This window comes from Labeo rohita, chromosome 21 (assembly GCF_022985175.1).
Source record: "Labeo rohita strain BAU-BD-2019 chromosome 21, IGBB_LRoh.1.0, whole genome shotgun sequence".
Lineage (NCBI taxonomy): Eukaryota > Metazoa > Chordata > Actinopteri > Cypriniformes > Cyprinidae > Labeo > Labeo rohita.
The window spans coordinates 1,985,665-2,005,611 of NC_066889.1; the positions used below are offsets into that span (position 1 = coordinate 1,985,665).

The 19,947-nt window shown below is 40.1% G+C and overlaps 2 protein-coding genes across 12 annotated transcripts in view; both read right to left on the reverse strand.

Moving 5' to 3' along the window:
- Positions 1-204: 204 nt before the first annotated feature.
- LOC127153033 (GTPase IMAP family member 9-like) lies at positions 205-6,170 on the reverse strand. Its single transcript, XM_051093965.1, has 2 exons — positions 6,072-6,170; positions 205-1,773 (listed from the first exon to the last, which is right to left on the reverse strand). Exons 1-2 carry the CDS (start codon positions 6,109-6,111, stop codon positions 971-973), a joined length of 843 nt encoding a protein of 280 aa, XP_050949922.1. The 5' UTR covers positions 6,112-6,170; the 3' UTR covers positions 205-970.
- Positions 6,171-9,957: 3,787 nt separating this feature from the next.
- The window catches only part of rapgef6 (Rap guanine nucleotide exchange factor (GEF) 6), an 87,297-nt gene continuing 77,307 nt past the window's right edge, over positions 9,958-19,947 (reverse strand). For 7 of the 11 annotated variants that reach the window (XM_051092780.1, XM_051092781.1, XM_051092779.1 and 4 more), the window contains 7 exons: positions 18,422-18,601; positions 17,448-17,585; positions 16,362-16,472; positions 15,588-15,762; positions 14,222-14,664; positions 13,454-13,696; positions 9,958-11,042 (listed from right to left, as the gene is read on the reverse strand). In XM_051092780.1, coding sequence (XP_050948737.1) covers positions 11,020-11,042; positions 13,454-13,696; positions 14,222-14,664; positions 15,588-15,762; positions 16,362-16,472; positions 17,448-17,585; positions 18,422-18,601 — 1,313 coding nt within the window. In that variant the 3' untranslated portion in view covers positions 9,958-11,019. The remainder of the gene's footprint in view (positions 11,043-13,453; positions 13,697-14,221; positions 14,665-15,587; positions 15,763-16,361; positions 16,473-17,447; positions 17,586-18,421; positions 18,602-19,947) is intronic. The other 4 variants (XM_051092790.1, XM_051092789.1, XM_051092783.1 and 1 more) reach the window with 2 other exon arrangements.

Here is a 19,947-nt window from a genome sequence, read left to right on the forward strand (position 1 = left end):
CTTATCCACTTGTGTTTGTATTTTTGGGTCCAGTACTAATATCTTTACAATACATATAAGTTGAATTAAGACAAATATGTATTTAAGCTTGATCTTAAACATCATAATATTCTTTGTAAAGATGAGATTCTAATATTTCTGTTGTAAAACAGCTCTAAAAAGACAACAATAGCAAACGGTTCCATACAATTCCATATGACTACTTTATTTATCCACTGAAGCAGGTAGCGCAAAGATGAACATGAAGTATATCATGTGAATATGTATTTTCTAAACAAGAACAGAAACACAAACAATTGAATCAAAATAAACCATACTTGAGATTACACAGTCAAAGATATCCAATATAAACAAACAAAACCTTACATTGCTTATGAAAACACATCTTAACTCCGACTACAACATAGTTTCTCAGTCTATTGTGCATCAATGCAGGCATTTATAAATCAGGATCCATTAGTATATGGCCGCAGTGATTGGGTATTTAACAGAGGGTGTATACAGGTCAATGAGTAGCTCATTAAGGAGGAACCAGAACTAAGCAAGTGTTGTAGTTGTAGCATATTAGAAAAGGAAACAAAAAGAAATATAACAAATGACAAATAAACTTTAGTATAATGACAAAAAAAGAAATGTTAATACAAATGTATTAAATTATTAAAACATTTAATACAATTCTTGTAAAAGTTTTACAAACAACTCAGTCCCTCTATTAAATCTGCGTGTGCCTGCAAAAACCTGATTATACATTTAGAAACAGCATATTAATATTTGTGCCATTTATTTGAACAGGAAGGCATAGAGATTTGACAGGAAGCGAAGCAGGAGAGAAAAGGACAAAACTGGCAAAGGACCACTAACAAGGACTCAAACTCAAGTAGCACAACTGTGTCATGTGATGTGCTGCCCACAAAGCCATCAAAGAATATTTATTTTCTTTTTTTTGTCATTTAATTAGAGTAACTGTGTGCTACAGTCTAAACAATAGTTTTGCTCCCCCTATTACTGCTCCTGCTAGTGCTGTTGCTGCTCGTCCTGCTATTGCTACTGCTGCCGTTGCTGCTCGTCCTGCTACTGCTACTCCTGCTCCTCCTAGTACTGCTCCTCCTCCTACTGATAGTACTGTTTTTCCATAATCTTTAGCTCTTTGTTTCCAAGCCTCCCATTCGATTTCTTTCTGGGCTTTTCTATACATCTCATTAGTGTAGTGCTGTCCTCCATTCTCTTCCACCATCTTCTCAATCTTCTCCAGCAATTCAGTGACCTGAGAACGGTTCTCCATGTCTTTATTATTGAATGAATGAAATCTGCCACCACACTCATTAACAAGAGCCTTGAGATCATTATCTTCACTGATATAATCATCTAATGTGTTTCCCTCCAGCTGATCTCCTCTAGTGAACAGAATGATTATGTATCGGGTAGCTTCTTCTCCAAAGTTCTCCTGAATCCATTTCACTGTGTTTTTCTCCTCCTTTGTGTATCTCATGTCCAGTCTCATGACCAGCAGAAATGCATGAGGACCAGGAGCAGACATGTAGACACACTTTACTATTTCAGTTTTCAGCTGTTCTTCACTCAGGGACGTATCAAACAGTCCTGGAGTGTCGATCACCTTGATGTTTCTGCCCTCCACTGTTGTCAGATGTTTTTGACAACATCTAGTAATAGACTTAGGGGACATACCACTCTCAAACTCAGTGTTGCCAATGATGGTGTTTCCTGTTGAACTCTTTCCTGATCCGGTTTTACCCAACAGCACAATCCTTAGATCTGATGAAGAGAGAGCAATTTAAGATGTTATTTACGCTTCAAAAATTATAATAATTTGCCTTTGCTCACTATGGAGCCTCAGCAAACTTCCAGGGGAAGTTTGAGATAAAAATACTATTTAAATAATACTAATACTATTTAAAAATACTATTTAAGTTAAACAAATAAACTGACCTTTTCTTATCGATGCCATTATTGTTTAAAATACTGCTGTTGTTGCTGCAGCATCAACCTTACTGATCTTTGATTACAGCATAACAAAATGAACAATGGAGAAAGAAAGGAGCACTTCACTCAGATCTAGTTTTTACTTTTTTAAAATGTGAGACGAAGAGCAGTGGAAAGTAGGGGTGGGGGATGCAAAGCGTCTCGTGTTTTTTAAATGCTTAACTTATTTTAATTTAGCACGGTGTTCTACCCTTACGAAAACCATGGTTTTACTACACATAAAACCAAACAACCATAGTTACTGTAGTTAAACCAGCGTTTAACTATGAAGTAAAGGCAGTTCCCTGTTGATACTTCACTCGTACTGCGTCTGCTTAAGATGCTATGGGGAAAAACTGCCAAAAGCCTGACAGAATCTGCCAAAGAGTGCTGAGTATCTGGCTATATAAGCAGACATTTCACCGTAAGATATTCAGATTCTTCTCCCTCAGTGACAACTCATCATCTTTACTACTGGACTCAAGCCTTCACGCTACAATCAAGCTCGCCATGATCAGCGGATCAAGACCGGTTACTGCTCAGCTGTCTTCGCTGCTTCCTGCCGCCTTCAGTATCTGCGGTCTCGCTCGATTTGCTTCCTAAGAGCAAATTTCTATTTGGCGTTTCAAATGCCGCGCCGTCACCGTCGCTTGTGCAGGGCTGCCCTACACGCCGTGGATGGTCACAGTGAGTGAGTTTCATGCTTGGGCGCCACCCATGCTGAAGCTGTGCTTACAGAGACGGAATGTCCTCATTGCGAGGATATGAGTCTCGCCTCTCTGCGCTGCGGCACTCTTCCCTGAGGTCCATGACGAGATCACCAAGTAATGGCATGCCCTCTACTCGGCCCATCTGCCCTCTCCTCGGTCGACGGCGCCGAAGAAAAGGGGTATGACAAGCTGCCTCCCCTGGATGAGTCAGTGGCCGCGCATCTCTCCCTGCCCACGGCCATCGCATCTAAGCCGTGTAGCCGCTGAGAGTGACACACATGCCGGGCAGGCTGAACCAAGGAGCAGACATGCTCTCTCGAAGCAATGTTCCCTCAGAAGAGTGGATGCTTCACCGCCAGACGGTTCAGAGAATTTGGGAGATCTTTGGCAAGGCAGAGGTCAGCCTCTTCGCCTCAGAAGACAACTGTCATTGCCCAACCTTTTTCTCAAAGAACAAGGATGCGTTGGCCCACAAGTGGCCCAACCTCCTCCTTTACGCTTTTCCCCTGGTCGCCCTGATCCCACAGGTCATCAGGCGAGTCAGGGATCAGAAACACAAGGTGCTGTTATAGGCCCCCTTCTGGAGGAACCAACACTAGTTCGCAAAACTATCTCAGCTGCTCTCAGCAGCAACGTGGCCCATCCCCCCTGAGACGGAACCAATATGGCACCCTCAGCCCGAGTTGTGGGCTCTACACCTGTGGCCTCTCGATAGGAGCCTGCAAACCTCCCTGAGAGCATCCTGAATACAATCTCCCAGGCTAGAGCTCCGTCCACAAGACGTCTCTATACTGTTAAATGGTCTGGTCTGGTGTGCAGCCTGCGGTGCGGACCCAATTTCCTGTTACATATCTCTGATATTGTCCTTCCTGCAGGAGTTGCTGGAGAAGGGCCACTCTCCCTCCACGCTTAAGGTCTATGTAGTGACCATAGCAGCCTATCATGCTCCTATAGCCGGCCAGTCAGTAGGCAAGAACAACCTGGTTGTTCATTTTTTTAAGGGGTCTAGGAGGCCCAATCCGCCTCGCCCCATCACCGTCCCCTCCTGGGTCTGCCTACAGTACTGAGGGCCCTGAGGAGCCCTCCCTTTGAGCCGCTGCAGTCTGACGTTGAAGACCGCTCTGCTACTAGCACTGGCATCTGTAAAACGTGTGGGTGACCTACAGGCACTTTCGGTGAACCCCTGTCTGGAATTCGGGCTCAACGACTCCAAAGTTGTCCTAAAGCCAAGGCAAGGCTATGTTCCTAAAGTGCTCTCAAATCTGTTCAGAGCCCAGGTGATCACTCTCTTAGTGCTTCCTCCTTCTGAGCAAGACCAGGACTTTAATCTTCTCTGCTCTGTCAGGCCTTTGAGGACTTATATCAAGCACTCCGCTTCCTTTAGAGAATCGAAGCAGCTATTTGTATGCTTCGGTGGCCATACCAGGGGGCTTCCGGTCACGATGCAGAGGCTATCCAAATATGTTGTTAAGATATCCAAAGTTTGTTAAAACTTGTAGAACTTGCTGGTGTGTCTGATTAAAACACTGGAAAGAATGCAGTCCTTTGCTCTCTTTAATGCCACTTAAGTGAAGAATAATACATCTTTAGCCATTGACATCAGATGTTCTTTAGGTCATTAACACATCCAGAGGTAAGGACTCAAAGGACATGGTTGGGTGCCCATTCAAACACCCACACCTCACCAACACAAGAAAAGGAACAAAGGAAGGAAGTGGGGAACATGGGTAATGTAGTGCACCATATATGGAGTTCACCCTAAATGAAGTTGACTAAGAATTGTGGAATATGTAGTACAAAGGAAAAAAATTAGGAAAAAAGAACTAATGAGTCAAATTCACAACAGTACTCGTTCACGTAACTCAGGGAACCGAGGTTACGTTAGTAACCAAGTACGTTTGCGGTTTGATATTCAGATTTCTTTTGGCTATAAATACACAGTATTCTGTCATAAACATGCACATAATACCGAATGTTGTTCTCCATGATTTGTGAATTCTGGTGATGCTGTCCTCCTGGCCGAAATCAGGGTTTTTTCGATGCAACTCTTAATTTTATAATGCTTGTAACTCCAAAAGTTGGAAACTGGTGTCATTTTAACCAGCTTGATCTGTGATTTTTTTCACACCTTGGTAAGTCCGTTAATAAGGAATGTGAAGAATAGGTGCTCTTCATGTTTAACGTCTTTTCCCAATACACATGCAGACTGCTCGAATACAAAAACATTGTTTTTAGGTTAAACTTGATTTGTGAAAGCTTTCTCTTTTTATTCTATCACAATGTGTCAAAGGTGCTGTTCCAGTGAATAACGGTTTTCCAAGCCGTTAGATAAATCATACATGGCTCTAATAGTCTTTTGTAAATTGTGGAATCTTTCACAGTTCAGGTTTGGTTTTTGTACCTTTCCTTGAGTCCTTTGCTTCAATTTGCTAATTTGAGGAAATGTTTCACAGTATAGGTTTTGTCAGTTGACCCTTTGCTGAGCACCTGTTCTGATTTGCGAAAAGTTTCACAGTGCAGTTTTGGACAGTTAACCCTTCCCTGATTCAGTTACCTCACTATTCTACTATACACTGAATACATTTTTTAAAAAGGTTATTGTGACTTATCTCAATTCTGACTTTTTTTTTTCTCAGAATTGTGAGATATAAACTCTTTATAAAACTGCGAGTTATAAAGTCACAATTCTGAGAAATGAAGTCATAATTGTGTGATAGAAACAGGCAAATGGGATTTATTAAGTAAGAATTGTGAGATATAAATTCGCAATTCTGTTAACATTCATTCGCAGTTCTTTTTTTTTTTCTCCTCAGAACTGGACTTTATTTCTCGCAATTGTGAGTTTATATCCCCCAATTCTGACTTTATATCTACTAAAATTCTGACTTTATAACTCGCTAAAAAGTCAGAACTGCGAGTTTATATGACAATGTGAGATAAAAAGTCGCAATTACCTTTTTTATTTTTTATTCAGTGACGGAAATGGGCTTCCAAGAGCTTTGCTGTAAAAAAAATTAACAGATCAAGCTGGTTAAGAGGACACTGGTTTCACTGTTCGAACTATAAGCATTATAAAATTAAGAGTCCCATCGAAAAAAAAAACTGATTTCCGCCAGGAGGACAGCATCACCAGAATTCACAAATCATGGAGAACGACATTCGGTATTGTTTATATGTTTATGCTGAATATTAAATCACAAACTATCTTTACTGTGGTCTTGAAACCCGGGCAACGTTCGTCTAGAATAACACTGGAAAATCAGCAGTGCACTAGAACTAGCTCTGTGTAAACTGCCAGTACAGAAGTAGGCCTAGGTCTACACACAAAATGTCTGTTGGTTTTTGCATATACGTTTAATGAAAGCATATCTTTTAACTGACCTGAATGTTCACTTGCAGATGTGCTATATATGTCTTCCATGCTTTCGCCGCGTCTGTATATTTGCTCTCTCCTTGTTGTGGCCGTGCAGCAAACTATAAGGAAATGGTTACTTTCACTTTCAACAGAATGGGTGGAGTTAGTCAATTATACATGAAAGTTAAACAGAAGGCAAGTCACCAGTGTCGACTGGAGTTTGGATATACTTTGGATATTTTTGCAAGCTATTCTGCCATGTACAGTATGACAGCAAGGGGCATTTTGAAGGCCTAAAGGCCAAACGAACTGACTGTGTAGGCATTATGGCTTATGTGACTGCTCATGAATAGAGAATACAGAAGGAAGTGCCGGAGATGCTACAGGATGAGACAGTGTGGAGCTACTGCAAGTGTGTGTATTGAAAAACTAGAAAAAATATTTAAAAAATAATGAACATTCCAAGAATTTGTCTCTATCAATTATTTGGACATCTTTCAAACTGTCACCATTTATGAAGTAATAACATTGACAGAGCAAGGAGTGTGTGTGTGTGAGAGAGAGATATTATGAAAGCCTCTTGTCTGCACTGCACTGAGTTAATATGGACTTTCAGTGACATGTTTTGCTAGAAGGAGATTTGAATCAGAGGAGGAGAGAATTTTAAAATTAGGAAAGGTCAAAAAGGGTTTATAAAGTAGGTAAAAAAAAAAAAATCTGCAATCAATAAACAAGTAATTGGTTCTTAGTGGATCAAGAAAAAAAAGATTAGATGAAGTCCCGTAGCTGAGTAAAAAAACAGTCTCTGGCTGCATACATAGATTAATTTGTCCTTTGTCTGGAATAATGGAGCATATTAACAGTAATCTTCTTTACATCTAACACGTTGGTAGCTGATGTAGTGATTTTGCTTCTTCCCACCTAGGGAGGTGAAATAATGTAGTAACGGGTATTCACCAATCATGTTATGATTTTTGGATCATGTGTCACTTAAGATGCAGTTCTGAGTACATCAGATACGAAAGACTGGTGGTATGTCTAACTTGTAGAACCTCTTACACAAGGAAGACACAAGTCTAATAAAATGCATTTTATTAACAACAGATAGACAAGAGTAATCAACAACTGCTAAATGAACACCATAAGTGAAAAAGGAATAAAGTGAAATGCAAGTGATTCATTTGGGTGGTGCTGCTGTATGGCAGTGTTATGTTACCTTATGAACCTTACGAACATTATTATGCCTCAAACAAATAAATGAAAGATTATTTCTAATGCATTAAGTCCAAACATGATGGAAAAAAAATTGAACTGTCATGCAAGCATTCATTTGTCCATTTGTCCGAGTTTGTGTAAGATGTTGCACTACAATTCTCTGTCACTGAGAATACTTAAGATGTGTGTGTTGTAGTGTGCATCAGTTTTAAGGTTTGAAAGCCTAGTTATGAACTGATTTGGATGGATCTCTGTGGTCGCCACTGCTGCTATGTTTGCAGACCCTAAGGAAATTTTTAGCAGTCACAAGCCTTAGGAATCAGTTCCTAGATGGATGAAGGAAAGAAACTGCATTTTGACCAATGATAAGTCCTGTCCTTCCCATGCTTGGTACCAGAGCTCTTCTTCTTGGCCTCTAAGAGGCGTTTGGCTGTTGTCCTAGCATCTTTATCTGATGGCGTTGGACAGTTTGCTTATGTAATGGCTCGGCTCGGTTTGCGTTTGCGTTTTAGTCCATCAATATCCAATCAAAATGCAGCAAACCTTTGTCCACTATTGTGGTCAGAGAGGGGCCCCGCCATAAACTGGGCCCTGGAATGTGTTGTTCACCACATATCCCCCCTGATCGGCTTGATCGTTCCATCTTAAGTAAATATTGCATTAATATACAGACCAGTTAATGAGAGTGATCATGTTGTATGACATCCATTATCATGGTGACACTGTGAATGGTGCAGTTCAAGGGGCTGTATATTGACCAGCAGTGGAGGTTGTAAATTTGAGTGTTCTGTCTAAAGTCTGCAGCTGCCTCTAGAGGACTGCCTCACAGGTCCAATCAAATTATTCCTCTCTTTGGAAGAATGACTTTTAAGGGAGATTGGATGGCTAGAACCGACAACAAATTAGAACAACACTGACTGTGATCTGCAATGTTTTATTTTACAAGTGGCAAGTAAACTAGTTGGTTGGTAGTACCTTATGATCCCACCTCCCCCCACCTGAGGTGTTGTGTTGCTGGATGTAATAATGAACATAGTGGTCGTCATTTACTCCCAACATCTGAGCCGCTGAAGATGCCGTAGATTATGTTTGTTTGTGAAGGGAATGCACCTCCTGATCTACATATATCTGTCTATGTTCACGCGAATCATTCATGATCCAGCTTCACTTACAGCAGAAGTGTGTATAAGCGTTTTTTATGAATCTTTGCGATCGTCTTTCCTTATAACATGGTAGTTAGGAAGATTAGCGGCTAAAGTAAACAAGATCGTCATTCCACAAAGAGCAGAGAGGGGCGGGGTGAGCAGAGCTCATTGGCATTTAAAGGAACAACCCTTTAGAATGAGTTGATTTTTGCAGAGATGATTTTGACAAGGTAAAACGGGTGTTGTTTTACAAAACCACTGAGAATTTTTAATCAAAGTATATTAGAGACTTTTCTTTTTTTCTTCAACTTGTGGAAAATGGGCATCCGATGACCCCTTTAAAACTGCTATTTTTAATCGCAGTGCCATTTAACTGTAAATGATGCAATTTTTATTAATAGACTTTCATTCTGTTGGCAAGGCTTCAAAATTATTATTTTTTTACCATTTTTTACCAAATTGTGCCATTTTTTCAGCTTTGCGCAATAAAGCAAATACTCGCTTTATTCCTGTTTTCTGCATATTATAGAGCAAATTGGATAAATAATGCAGTTATAAATTGTGTGGATGTGTTGGTATGGATGTCAGAGTGTGGTTTGTATGTGTGTCATTAAAAAAATGGTGTGTGTGCTTGTAATATTTGAGAGAGAAAAACAATACTGCAAATCACAAATCCAACCACTGTGTACACCAGTGCAGTTTTGCTGGCATCTAATAAGAAAAATCTGGTACTGCACCCCAAAAAAACCTTACTGAAAGCTTATTTTTTGAGACATCAACCTCATATTTGGAACACAACTTGTTTAGATTTATGGCTTTGATTTTCTAGCAGGGTTAGAGTTCAACATGTTTCATAAAATATATATTTTATATGATATATTGTTCATAAAGCATTTTCAAAAACTTAAACCTCTGTAACTTTTTTCTTGGTTTCACCTTTTAAACTTTTTCTACTTAAACAATAATCTGCCATGGGTCTTCTTTAAAATGAAACCAAACTTAAGTCTGTGCTCCCAAGCTACGTGTAACTTTTTTTATTGATGCACAAGAGTTAACTGATGTAAAATTCTAAGAGCCATCAATATAATGGAATATTAATATTGTTAAATGCATTTGCAGTTTATTCAAAAATATCAATTATTATTTGTTTTTGTCTTATTAATAAATGATTTGTTCCAATTTAAATGCTCTAATGCCAGCAAAACATTAATTAAATAGCTCCAGTCCAGAACTGATGATTCTCCCCTCCTAGCACCAAAAAAAAAAAAAAAAAAAAATCTATTGAAATTAAACTCCTTAAGGCAGCTTTTTGCTCAAAAGTTGTTGCTGTGTTGATGTTGGACCATCTTCACTCACGCTGGAGAATCATGCTGGTTTGCCTTAAGTGCTGATGAGACACACCACATTCGGACAAAATACGAAATTTATGCATGCGTTTCAGGGTATTTAGGAAGAAAAAGTACAAATATAAGGTGTTTGAAATGATGGTCTGTAGCAATCGATCCAGTAACACTACTAGCAGACTTCTGAGAAACAAATAACGTCTGGCCGGTCACAGGAGCAGCCACAACCCCAGATTTATTTCAACAAAATAGTGAAAATACAGTTCATATAGCGCACTCTCTTCTCAGCTGTACATGATCCGTAACATTCATTTACAACAAAACATACGGTAAAAAAAACCCTTTATGCTTATATCATTAATACAATCAATGCTGTTCATAGCAAAACAACACGTACTAAAAATAACAAGAAGAAAAGCATCTGGGTCCAGACACGTAAATGATAAAAATGTAATACTCCAGTTATGTCCCTTAATATAATACATTTATTTGTTTCATCTCAGCCCTATACATCTAAGGTTTAGTTCATGTACAAATGTATTTATTTTCTTACAGAGAGCAACGACTATTAAACCATTTGCATTCTATACAAAACGTCCCGTCCAAAGAGCGTGAACTAACAAGGAATGAAAATGCACATCTAGCATATAAATATATTTTCCCTTGACAAGCAGTATCGATCTCGCTCGCTATGTACAACGACAGGAGTAGCAAATCCAATAGCTGAGACTGTACAAATCGGACGACGCGTCCGCGCCATCCTTATTGCGTAAAAAAACAGGCAGACGCAGCACGATGCGCAAGAAACACTGTAAACCGAGAACGTGTGTAAACAGATGCTGAAATCATGCGGCGCCGCCGAACCGTCCTGATCTCGCAAAGCTTGTTCGACTTCACAAGCAAACCAGAAGAGTGTGCGTCGATAAAGTACCATAAAGGTTTGACTCTTAAGCATGTTTGATCTGTGTTGGATGCTGCATGCACACGGTGAGATGCTCAATCAAGTCTGCTTTCTCCAGATGGTGAAGAGTGCATGACAGGTGGGTGAAAACTAAGACGTCAGCTTAAGGAAGCATTTGGAGAGACGGTGACGGCTTCATTGCTGAGAGATCTTTGAGAGGTCACTGAAAATGTCGAGTTGGTCGATGATCAAGAATAGGCTTGTTTTGTCATTAAATGACCTCAAAGATGCTGCAAACCTGAAGAGAGTACCTTCTCTGGCACAAACCTGGAGTTTAAAGCAGGAGTGTCTGTGAAGAGCTGACGTCCGGTCACACAGCAGAAACCTGCTCATCTGAAACACACAGGAGGACAAGCACATTAAGTTGAGGTCAAACCATCACTGCTGGTCTGCACTGAGCGCTTCAACAACACTGACTGACAAGCAATGCTATTTACACAGATGGCAATGAAACACGACCAGGCCACATTTCACCCCAACGTAAATAAAGAAAAATGAATTATAATTTGTGTAAAATGAAGCCTATGCTCATTTGTGTGATTAGTTTGAAAAACACATCATTTAGGGGCCATTCAAGCAGGACGTGTTTTTCCGTTCCAATGCACTATTTTTCCATTATTTTTCTATGTGAACACACTCGTGTATGACTGTTCGCGTCTTTTGCAGCATCTCAAAAGAATTTAAAAGAATTTTTAACTTTGACATGCAGCGCCGCTCATCAAATTAAAATTGCAAATAAATTAAAATACGCTTAATGAAACATGTCAATTTGCAAAAACACCCAAATATCACACAAACAGTTTTTACACTCGCATAGGTGGTTTTTTCGCATAACATTGGTTAATGGAAACGCCATCACTTCACAACAGTTTTTTATTGCCATTTATAAAATATCACTAAAGTTTTGCGCAAATATGTAATATGTAATCTCCCATATATCGCAAATACATTTTTACACCTGCATGCAGCTTTTTCAGGCAATTCAAAAAAGGAATATTACGCAAAACTGCAATGGAAACGCCTTTTTCGGATTTACAGGTCACCTTGTGTACGTAAGTCACATGATCATTCTTTAATGTACTATTAACCTAAAAAAACACCTCACATGTGGCCGCTTACACGAGCATTGACTACACAATCCTTGAATAAGGGGCTTTCCTTGCCATGAATATTTGGATACCCCCTTATTTACACTGCACAAATCTGTGGTGCACTGCAGCTCAGACAAGGCCACTGGAGCTGATCACGGCCAGTCTAGTCAATGCTTGTGTTTATACCAGGTCCGCCGTGGCATGTTTTAGAAGCGGCTCTCCGCGCTGCTTCTGTACATGAATGGCTAGTGCAGTGGCTGTGATATGTGTAAACCAACCAACATCCATTGCCATGACTTAGCGTGAGAGGAAAAAATACATTTTAGTTGCATAACATCACTTAATGGAACCGTCATTTCACAAGTTTTTTAATCAGCATTTATAAAATAACAAAAGGTACATGCAAATCTGTAATGGAAACACACCTAGTGTCAGTTTCAAAACAATGGACCAATCAAAAGACCCTGGAGGTGGGGCAAGTGTAGCTTTTGTTTACAGTGGCTAGTTGGCATGGCAACTGTTTTATTTGACGGCAACATGATGGGAGGCGTTCTGCTCTGCATTTTGTTTTAAAAACTGTACCTGAGCACTCTGTTTCGCAATTTTTAGGCTGCGTTTACACTAGTGCTTTTGAAAACGATGGTGTGGCTGCCCACATTTGCTCTGCATATGCTTGATGACCATGTATATAATAACGTCATGCTCATTGTTGTACCCATATATATACACGTAAATGTATCATTCAACCGCTCCAAGCACGTAGACGCATGCGCCATCTAAATAATAGGACATCTACCTATACATATCTATGGTTGTACCTGCATGAACGTCATGTAACATGCATTTTCGGTCGTGTAGTGTACACGAAGATCGTTTCTGAAACGCAGTGAAAACGTGTAGGTGAGGATTGTTTTCATTTTAAAATGCCATTGATGATTAATTTAACCATATGCAGTATGTTTGAACCTGAAACTGCCTCTGAAGAAGAGGCAGAATGAATTATCCTCATTTGTAGTCCATGTATCAGAATTTTAATGCATTTTTTGTCGCTTCCTTCAATATCAGACACGTAACACAAATTGGCTTGACTACAGCTAATAATGTGTTGCTTCAAACCTTGATTTTCACCAAAGTGGGTCTTTAAAGGAGAAGTTCACTTCCAGAATGAAAATTTCCTGATAATTTACTCACCCCCAAGGCATACAAGATGACTTTCTTTGCACGTTTGCTTTGTAAACACTAGATCAGTACTTCAGCCTATGTCACGTGTGCGTGATTATGTAATGCATGTGGACAAGCTATAGTAGTGCGATATGAGCATTTGTGGTAATTCAGTATATAAATGTAATTTTTTTTTTTTAGAAAATGTTTTCTAGATAAGACCCTTTTTCCTCAGCTGGGATCGTGTAGAACCCTTTGAAGCTGTACTGAAACTGCAATTTGGACCTGTGAAGATGTCCCATTGAAGTCCACTATATGGAGAAAAATCCTGGAATGTTTTTCTCAAAAAACATATTTCTTTTCGACTAAACAAAGAAAGACATGAACATCCTGGATGACATATAGGCTAGTACATTATCAGAAAATGTGTATTCTCAGGGGTGAAATGTGAGCCAGACGTGTTTCTCTGCCCTGCAGGGTTCAACCACATACCCTCCTCACTATCAGGAAGAGAATGAAGAGCAACACTGGGCGGTCTGGACAGGTTCGGCTCAGCCAGGCTGTGTCGCAGCTTGCACCTCTGCAAGGCCACGCTATACTCGGGCGGCTTTATGTGGGCCGGCCGTAAGGCTCCTCCATCCTGCGCGTCGCCCAGCGTCAGGCCCTGGTACCCCGGCGGAGTCGGGGGCGGTGCTTTGAACCTATCGTCTTTGCAGGGTGACGTTACACAGTACACTGGCAGGAAGCAGGCGGAGAGGTGCAGGAAGTGACGTGATGACGGGGAAGGAGCACAGAAAGAAACAAAACACACACAGACACACACAAACACACACACACAAAGCAACATCAATGAATGAAACGGGGTACGTAAATCAAAAAGACATTCACTTAGACATTGACACAGCTGCACCAATCACAACACAAGCATTTACCCTCGGTCGCTTGACACAAACGGCACAAAATCACTCTGCGGATCACTCGTCATACTGTTATATTTTGTCATTTTTGGCCAGCACTAATCATGGATGTTGTGAAAAGCTTTAAACAAATACATTTGACTGATTAAACGCATCACATAGTGACGTGATCCCAGTTTGTGCCCTATTTGTGGAAAGCGCAGGACATCCTGGGTGAATCTCTCTACTGATATTTGTGTGCTAGAGCTATCAAGACACAAGCAAGCCAGAATAGCTGCACATTTATCATCTAACGAGAGGCCAGTGAAATCTGCTGCTGTCACACGCAGAAGTCGAAGCTCACCTATGAGTCCCTTCTCCGTGCTGGACGTGATCGTCTTGTACGAAGCGTCCGTGCTTTGTTGATCTTGCGTCTTGCGTTTGATGGTGCCGTAGCTGCCCTCGTATGTGTCCGACAGCGAACTGGAGGACGTCCAGCTCTGTCTGGACTGACTTAGGTCAGATCCGTCTCTGGAGCAACTGTCCTCCGGCAAACCCGGGCCGATCTCTACCTCGGCGATCGGGCCGCCCATGGGCGTGTGGCGATGGTTGAGCAGGTCCGGAGCTCGCTGGCCTGGGAGAGTCTGGAGGTTGTCGTGGGAGTTACTCGAGCAGGAGGTCCAGCTCCCGCGGCCGCTGTCGGCCATCTCCGAGACGGAGGTTTGCTCTGGCACCGTCAGCTCCTCCGCGCTGCTGGAGAATGTAAAGCCGGAGTCCCTTGCAGCAGGGTGTCGAGCTGAAGATGAACTGTGATGAAAGAAAAGCACAGTGACTAAACATATGTCCACAATAGGGATGTAACAATACTATCAATATTGTGATATCACGATAGCAAAACTGTCTTGATATTATCGTGGTCACATGACGATATGAAACCAAAAAGTGTTTTTAAAACATATTTAAACTCCTTGTTCTAACATAAAAGGTCTTTCAAGTTGTCTTTTGGGCCATTATGGTTTTGGCACAGCATCTATCAAACAAACTAAAACCGAAAGCATAATATGGCTTAATCCCTTCATCAGGTTTTCGCTACATGTTTCAAAGCGAAGCGTGCACTTCATTCAGGCGATCAGCTTGTGATCAGGTGTTTTTCGTGCCTCAAAACGGCTCAGTTCACAGTGAACGCTGTGAACTGGTCAACTGCATGTGCTGTGAGTTTAACGCATGTTTGGGAATGCAACTTTATTTTCATGGCAGATGACAGTATTTCACTAGATTTGTAGTGAGACGCGTTTTTGTAAGCCTGTTTTCACTGAAGTTGGAGTATTCCATCAACATAAAAGCTCTACTGCCTTTTCCATCTAAATAAAAGCTTAAAAGTTCAATATAAATTGCTGACAGCTAACAGTTTAAATGAGTAATGTTACTGCAGTCCAAATTATACATATTAATTTTTACAGTGCATGCAACATTTAATGCCACGACTTTAGGAACTGAAGACTTTCTGCCCTAATCTAAGAACTTTTAAGGCCTTAATTTGTGAAATAGTGAATTAAGACTTTATAAGACCCACAGAAACCATGATATTTCACAATTCTTATGGCCTTAAACTGAATGTAAGCCTTTTTAAGGAACGTTTGCTCAAACTGCAGACATCTTGAATCCAGCAGAACTGATTCGGATCAGTTGCTTTAGCTTAAGACTGTCTGAGGTGTTGTGGCATGCTCTACCTCGTGCCGGGCTGACTGTAGTCGGCTGGAGCGTTTGCAGGCGTCTCTGTCGGGACGCTGATGGTGGGCACTGTGGGCATGGAGTCCACAGAGCCGTTACTGACGATGCTGGAGCGGGACGAGATCTCGCTGGAGTCTGAGAGGTCAGACCTGCCGGCGGGCATGAGGGCGTAACCTGTGAAAGAGAGCAGATAGATGATCAGCATGTGTGCCATCACACTCGCAGGACATCGCTGAGCATGACACAAACCAAAAGCGCAACACAAACCTCTGCCTTTATTACACAACTCCTTGCAGTCATTACAGAGAAACTATGACACATGAAAGCATCTGTTCCTGTCATCATTCCCTCAACTTCTGTCCAAAAAACAACCAGACTGAATCACACATTCAACATAATTGAGCATGCAACCTGGCACAACCTTTCTGAACTTGCACCTTGATTATTCAAATGCACAGTTGAATCTGAAAGACTAATGTGAACAAATGGCTTTGGCTGAACTACACTGATGCAGAGGAACAGGAACAGCACATAATGACAAACAATCAATCACACAGTTTTTCTCCTCCAGTGTCTGTCTGTCTTCAGACTGTCTGCCTGCTTCTCATCCTGTCTCACTGTCCCAGTTCTGTCCCTGGACTTGCTCCTGTCTCTCAAGTATCTGAAGGGGGACCTGAAGCGCTTGCGTGTTTCTTCCTGTCCCTGTCTTTCCTCTTCCTGTCTGCTGCTCTGACAGGTTATCCTCAGGATCTGTCTCTGAAGGAAAGCCCCACCTATGCCGTACGTGCGTCCGCCTGCCGTCCTTCCGCCGACCTCGCTGGCCAGAGACGAGGACGAACCCGACAGGTTCAGCTGACCGCAGTTCTGTCTGGGAGCTCCGCCCACTGTGAGACAATGATGGGAATATTTCATAAGCTTGGATATCACAAAAGACACAATTAACACTGTAAAGCCTGAAATGTAAAATCATAGTAAACTGGAACCTTTAATTGTTCTTGTTTTGTTTTGTTTTATATTTGATATCAGGCTTTCATGGCTCATATGTGACCCTGGACCACAAAACCAGTCATAATGGTCAATTTTTTAAAATTTAGATGTATACATCATTTGAAAGCTGAATAAATAAGCTTCCCACTGATGTATTGTTTGTTAGGATATGACATAATTGGCTGAGATACACCTATTTAAAAATCTGGAACCTGAGTGTGCAAAAAAATCTAAATATTGAAAATCATCTTTCAAGTTGTCCAAATTAAGTTCTTAGCAATGCATATTACTAACCAAAAATTAAGTACTGATATATTTACAGTAGGAAATTTACAAAATATCTTCATGAGACATAATGTTTACATAATATTGTAATGATTTTTGGCATACAAGAAAAATATAATATAATATAATATAAAATATAAGATAATTTTGACCCATGCAATGTATTGTTGGCTATTGCTACAAATACACCCGTGCTACTGGTTTTGTGGTCCAGGGTCACATATAGTCTGATATAGTGAGAATAGGGAGGAAAAACAGCTTAGTTTTAATTAGAGACACAAACTGAGCAAATTTATGCAATTTGGTGCAGATGCTGATATTTCTATGGACAAAAAGTGACGAAATTCTGGCTGCTTGTAATGTAAATCAATGAGATCTTTATAACAGTATAGTAGATACATATAATGATATATATATATCAGTCGTCACTCTATATTTTCAATAATATGTCTTAGTGAGATGATATTTAATGCTTAGTTTGATGAACAAATAAACATTACTCAAAAGCCTGATGATCACATTTGAGACTTGATTTTTATAAATCAAGTAAATTGAAGTTGTTGACCGGAGGTTTGTCCGGGTCGTACCTTTGCGAGGAGATCCCTGTGGGGAGACGGTAGGACTGGAGTGCAGGGAGGAGACGGTGGACGTGTCTTCGGGTCTCTTGGCGCTCATGTCTTCAGCCGTGCCAGTTGCTTTCTTCTGCGTCTGAGGTGAGTTAGGACCTGAAGAGCACAGCAGACTTTCGGTCAGATGGCATTAACACAGTTCAGACAGCAGAGGGAGCCGTATGGCTTTCTCATTCTCAACTGTTCCCTACACCATGATCACTTCTTGAGCTGCTACTGAGTTGAAGTTCACACTGTGAAATACTGTTGTGGTTATCTGTGGTTATCATCAGCTTCATTTGGTTAGATTTGAAATTATGCATAATTATTATGAAATTGACCCTTCGCAAAAACCTACCCTACTTAGTTACTGTTGCCATTTCCGACAAGCAGTGCCGCTCTCACACTACACGTTCTCACGCGGTTAAAAATACATTGTGGAACACTTTCCTCTTTAAAGAGGAAACTAAAAACACGTCGACAAACAAGACAGAGCAGGTTACGTAATTATGAAACAAAGTCTCAGCTTTAAAATGTCATTTTTTAAAGAAATTTAAACAATAAATTCCTTTTAGTGGCTCTTTAATATGTTGTGAAGGATCAATGTATTGCCTTATTAGGTCTACTGATCAACCAATCATCTTTTTTATTTACTTAAAGCTCAAAATAAACATGAATGAACATCAATTGTATTTTATTTCAACCGCGGAAAGACGTCAAAATATACAATTTTTCAAGTTTAAGTCCACAGATGTTAATCTACTCTGTCTGATTGTTTGCCGGAAAAAAATCACAGTTTCAGCATTATAACTGGTCAGAGCACCTGTCAATCAAGCTGTTTGCAAAGGATCAACTGTGTATAAGGAAAAAAAAATCTAGAAGACGATGATGAACACTGTCAGACGTGCAGCATATAATCCTTCACTTCAGAAAGCTTGTGATGGGTCACGTACTGAAGGAAGCGGACAGGTCTTTGGCGATGCTCTTCTTGCGCAGAGGGTACAGGCTGACGGGAGGAACCTGCAGCACCTGAGAGACGCGGTTCTGAGACTTGGCTGAAGACACACCGGAGCGCATGGACACCGGGGACATGTCCGATTTAGTGGAGCGCCGCTCGCTCAGGTTCTTAGACACTGCAGAAAAACACACACAACACTTGCTGTCAGATGTTTCGTTTGTAAAGTGTGCTTTCTTCAACATCGATGGCATTTGTATATTTATTAGGGTGACAATACGTCTTCTTTTTCCATTTTTTCATTTGGCAGCACTAAATATATACTCACATATACTTACTTGCTGCCAGCATGCCAAAATAAAAGCTTGCTGATTTTAATGATGAAAATTTATATATATATTTTTTTAAAAAGTAAAACAGAAAGGGTGCTTTTAAGTGTAATAAATGTTCAAATTAATATTTTTATTTAATACTCACTTTTCATACTCACATTTTTTAAAATGATTGCCCTTTATTTATTATTTTGTTATATATATATATTTTTTTACAGATATATTTAATAGGTCACATAAAATCTCTCTCATGAGAAAAAGACTGAAAACTTACGTGCATCCCTGACTATAGTAAAATCTCTCACATATTTCTACTCGCTCCGCTATGAAAGCCCTGTTTCCACCACTGAATGAGAAGTAAAAAAAAATGCAATTGCGATATTTTATCTTACAATTCTGACTTTTGTCTCACAATTGCAAATCTACATCTCGTTATTCTGACTTTTTTCTCAGAATTATGAGATACAAACTCACAATTGCGAGTTATAAAGTCAGAATTGCGAGATATACTCACAATTGTGACTTTTTTCATAGAATTGCGAGTTTATATCTTGCAATTGTGACAATTTTTTTTTTAGAATTGCGAGTTTGTATCTTGCAATTGTGACTTGATAACGTATCAGTCTTTTTTATAACGCAATTATAAATTAAAGTTTATATTTCACAATTGTGAGAAATAAGTCAGAATTGCGAGATACAAACTTGCAATTACGAGAAAAAAGTCAAAACTTTGAGTTTTTATCTTGCAATTCTGACTTTATTCTCGCAATTCCAAGTTTATATTTCACAATTTCGAGATAAAAAGTCAGAATTGCGAGTTTGCAATTCTGAGAAAAAAAGTCAGAACTGTGACATAAAACACAGAAAAAAAGTCACAATTACCTTTTAAAAAAAATTATTAAGTGGTGGAAACGGGCTTCCATACTCAGCCCTACTCAAGACTAATGAAAAGAACCCAAACCACTTTGCATAAAGCATTATTATGATGAGCATGAACAAAACTACAACAGAACATTCAGCTGAATGGTCACAGGAAAGAGTTAATGAGAAAATAAGATGATACTAAGAAAATAATCCAAAAAATTCTATAATAAATATAACACTTGTCTAGCCGCCCACTAGATGGCAGTGATTTGTCAAATACAGAAATCTGGACTGCTCTTCTGTGCAACTAAAACCTAAGAAGCAGGTC

Excerpts from the sequence above, each read along its gene's own strand:
- LOC127153033 (XM_051093965.1), bottom strand. The coding sequence starts at position 6,111 with ATGGAAGACATATATAGCACATCTGCAAGTGAACATTCAG. Across the intron at positions 1,774-6,071 it reads ATCTGCAAGTGAACATTCAG|ATCTAAGGATTGTGCTGTTG; the intron begins GTCAGTTAAAAG and ends TCTCTTCATCAG.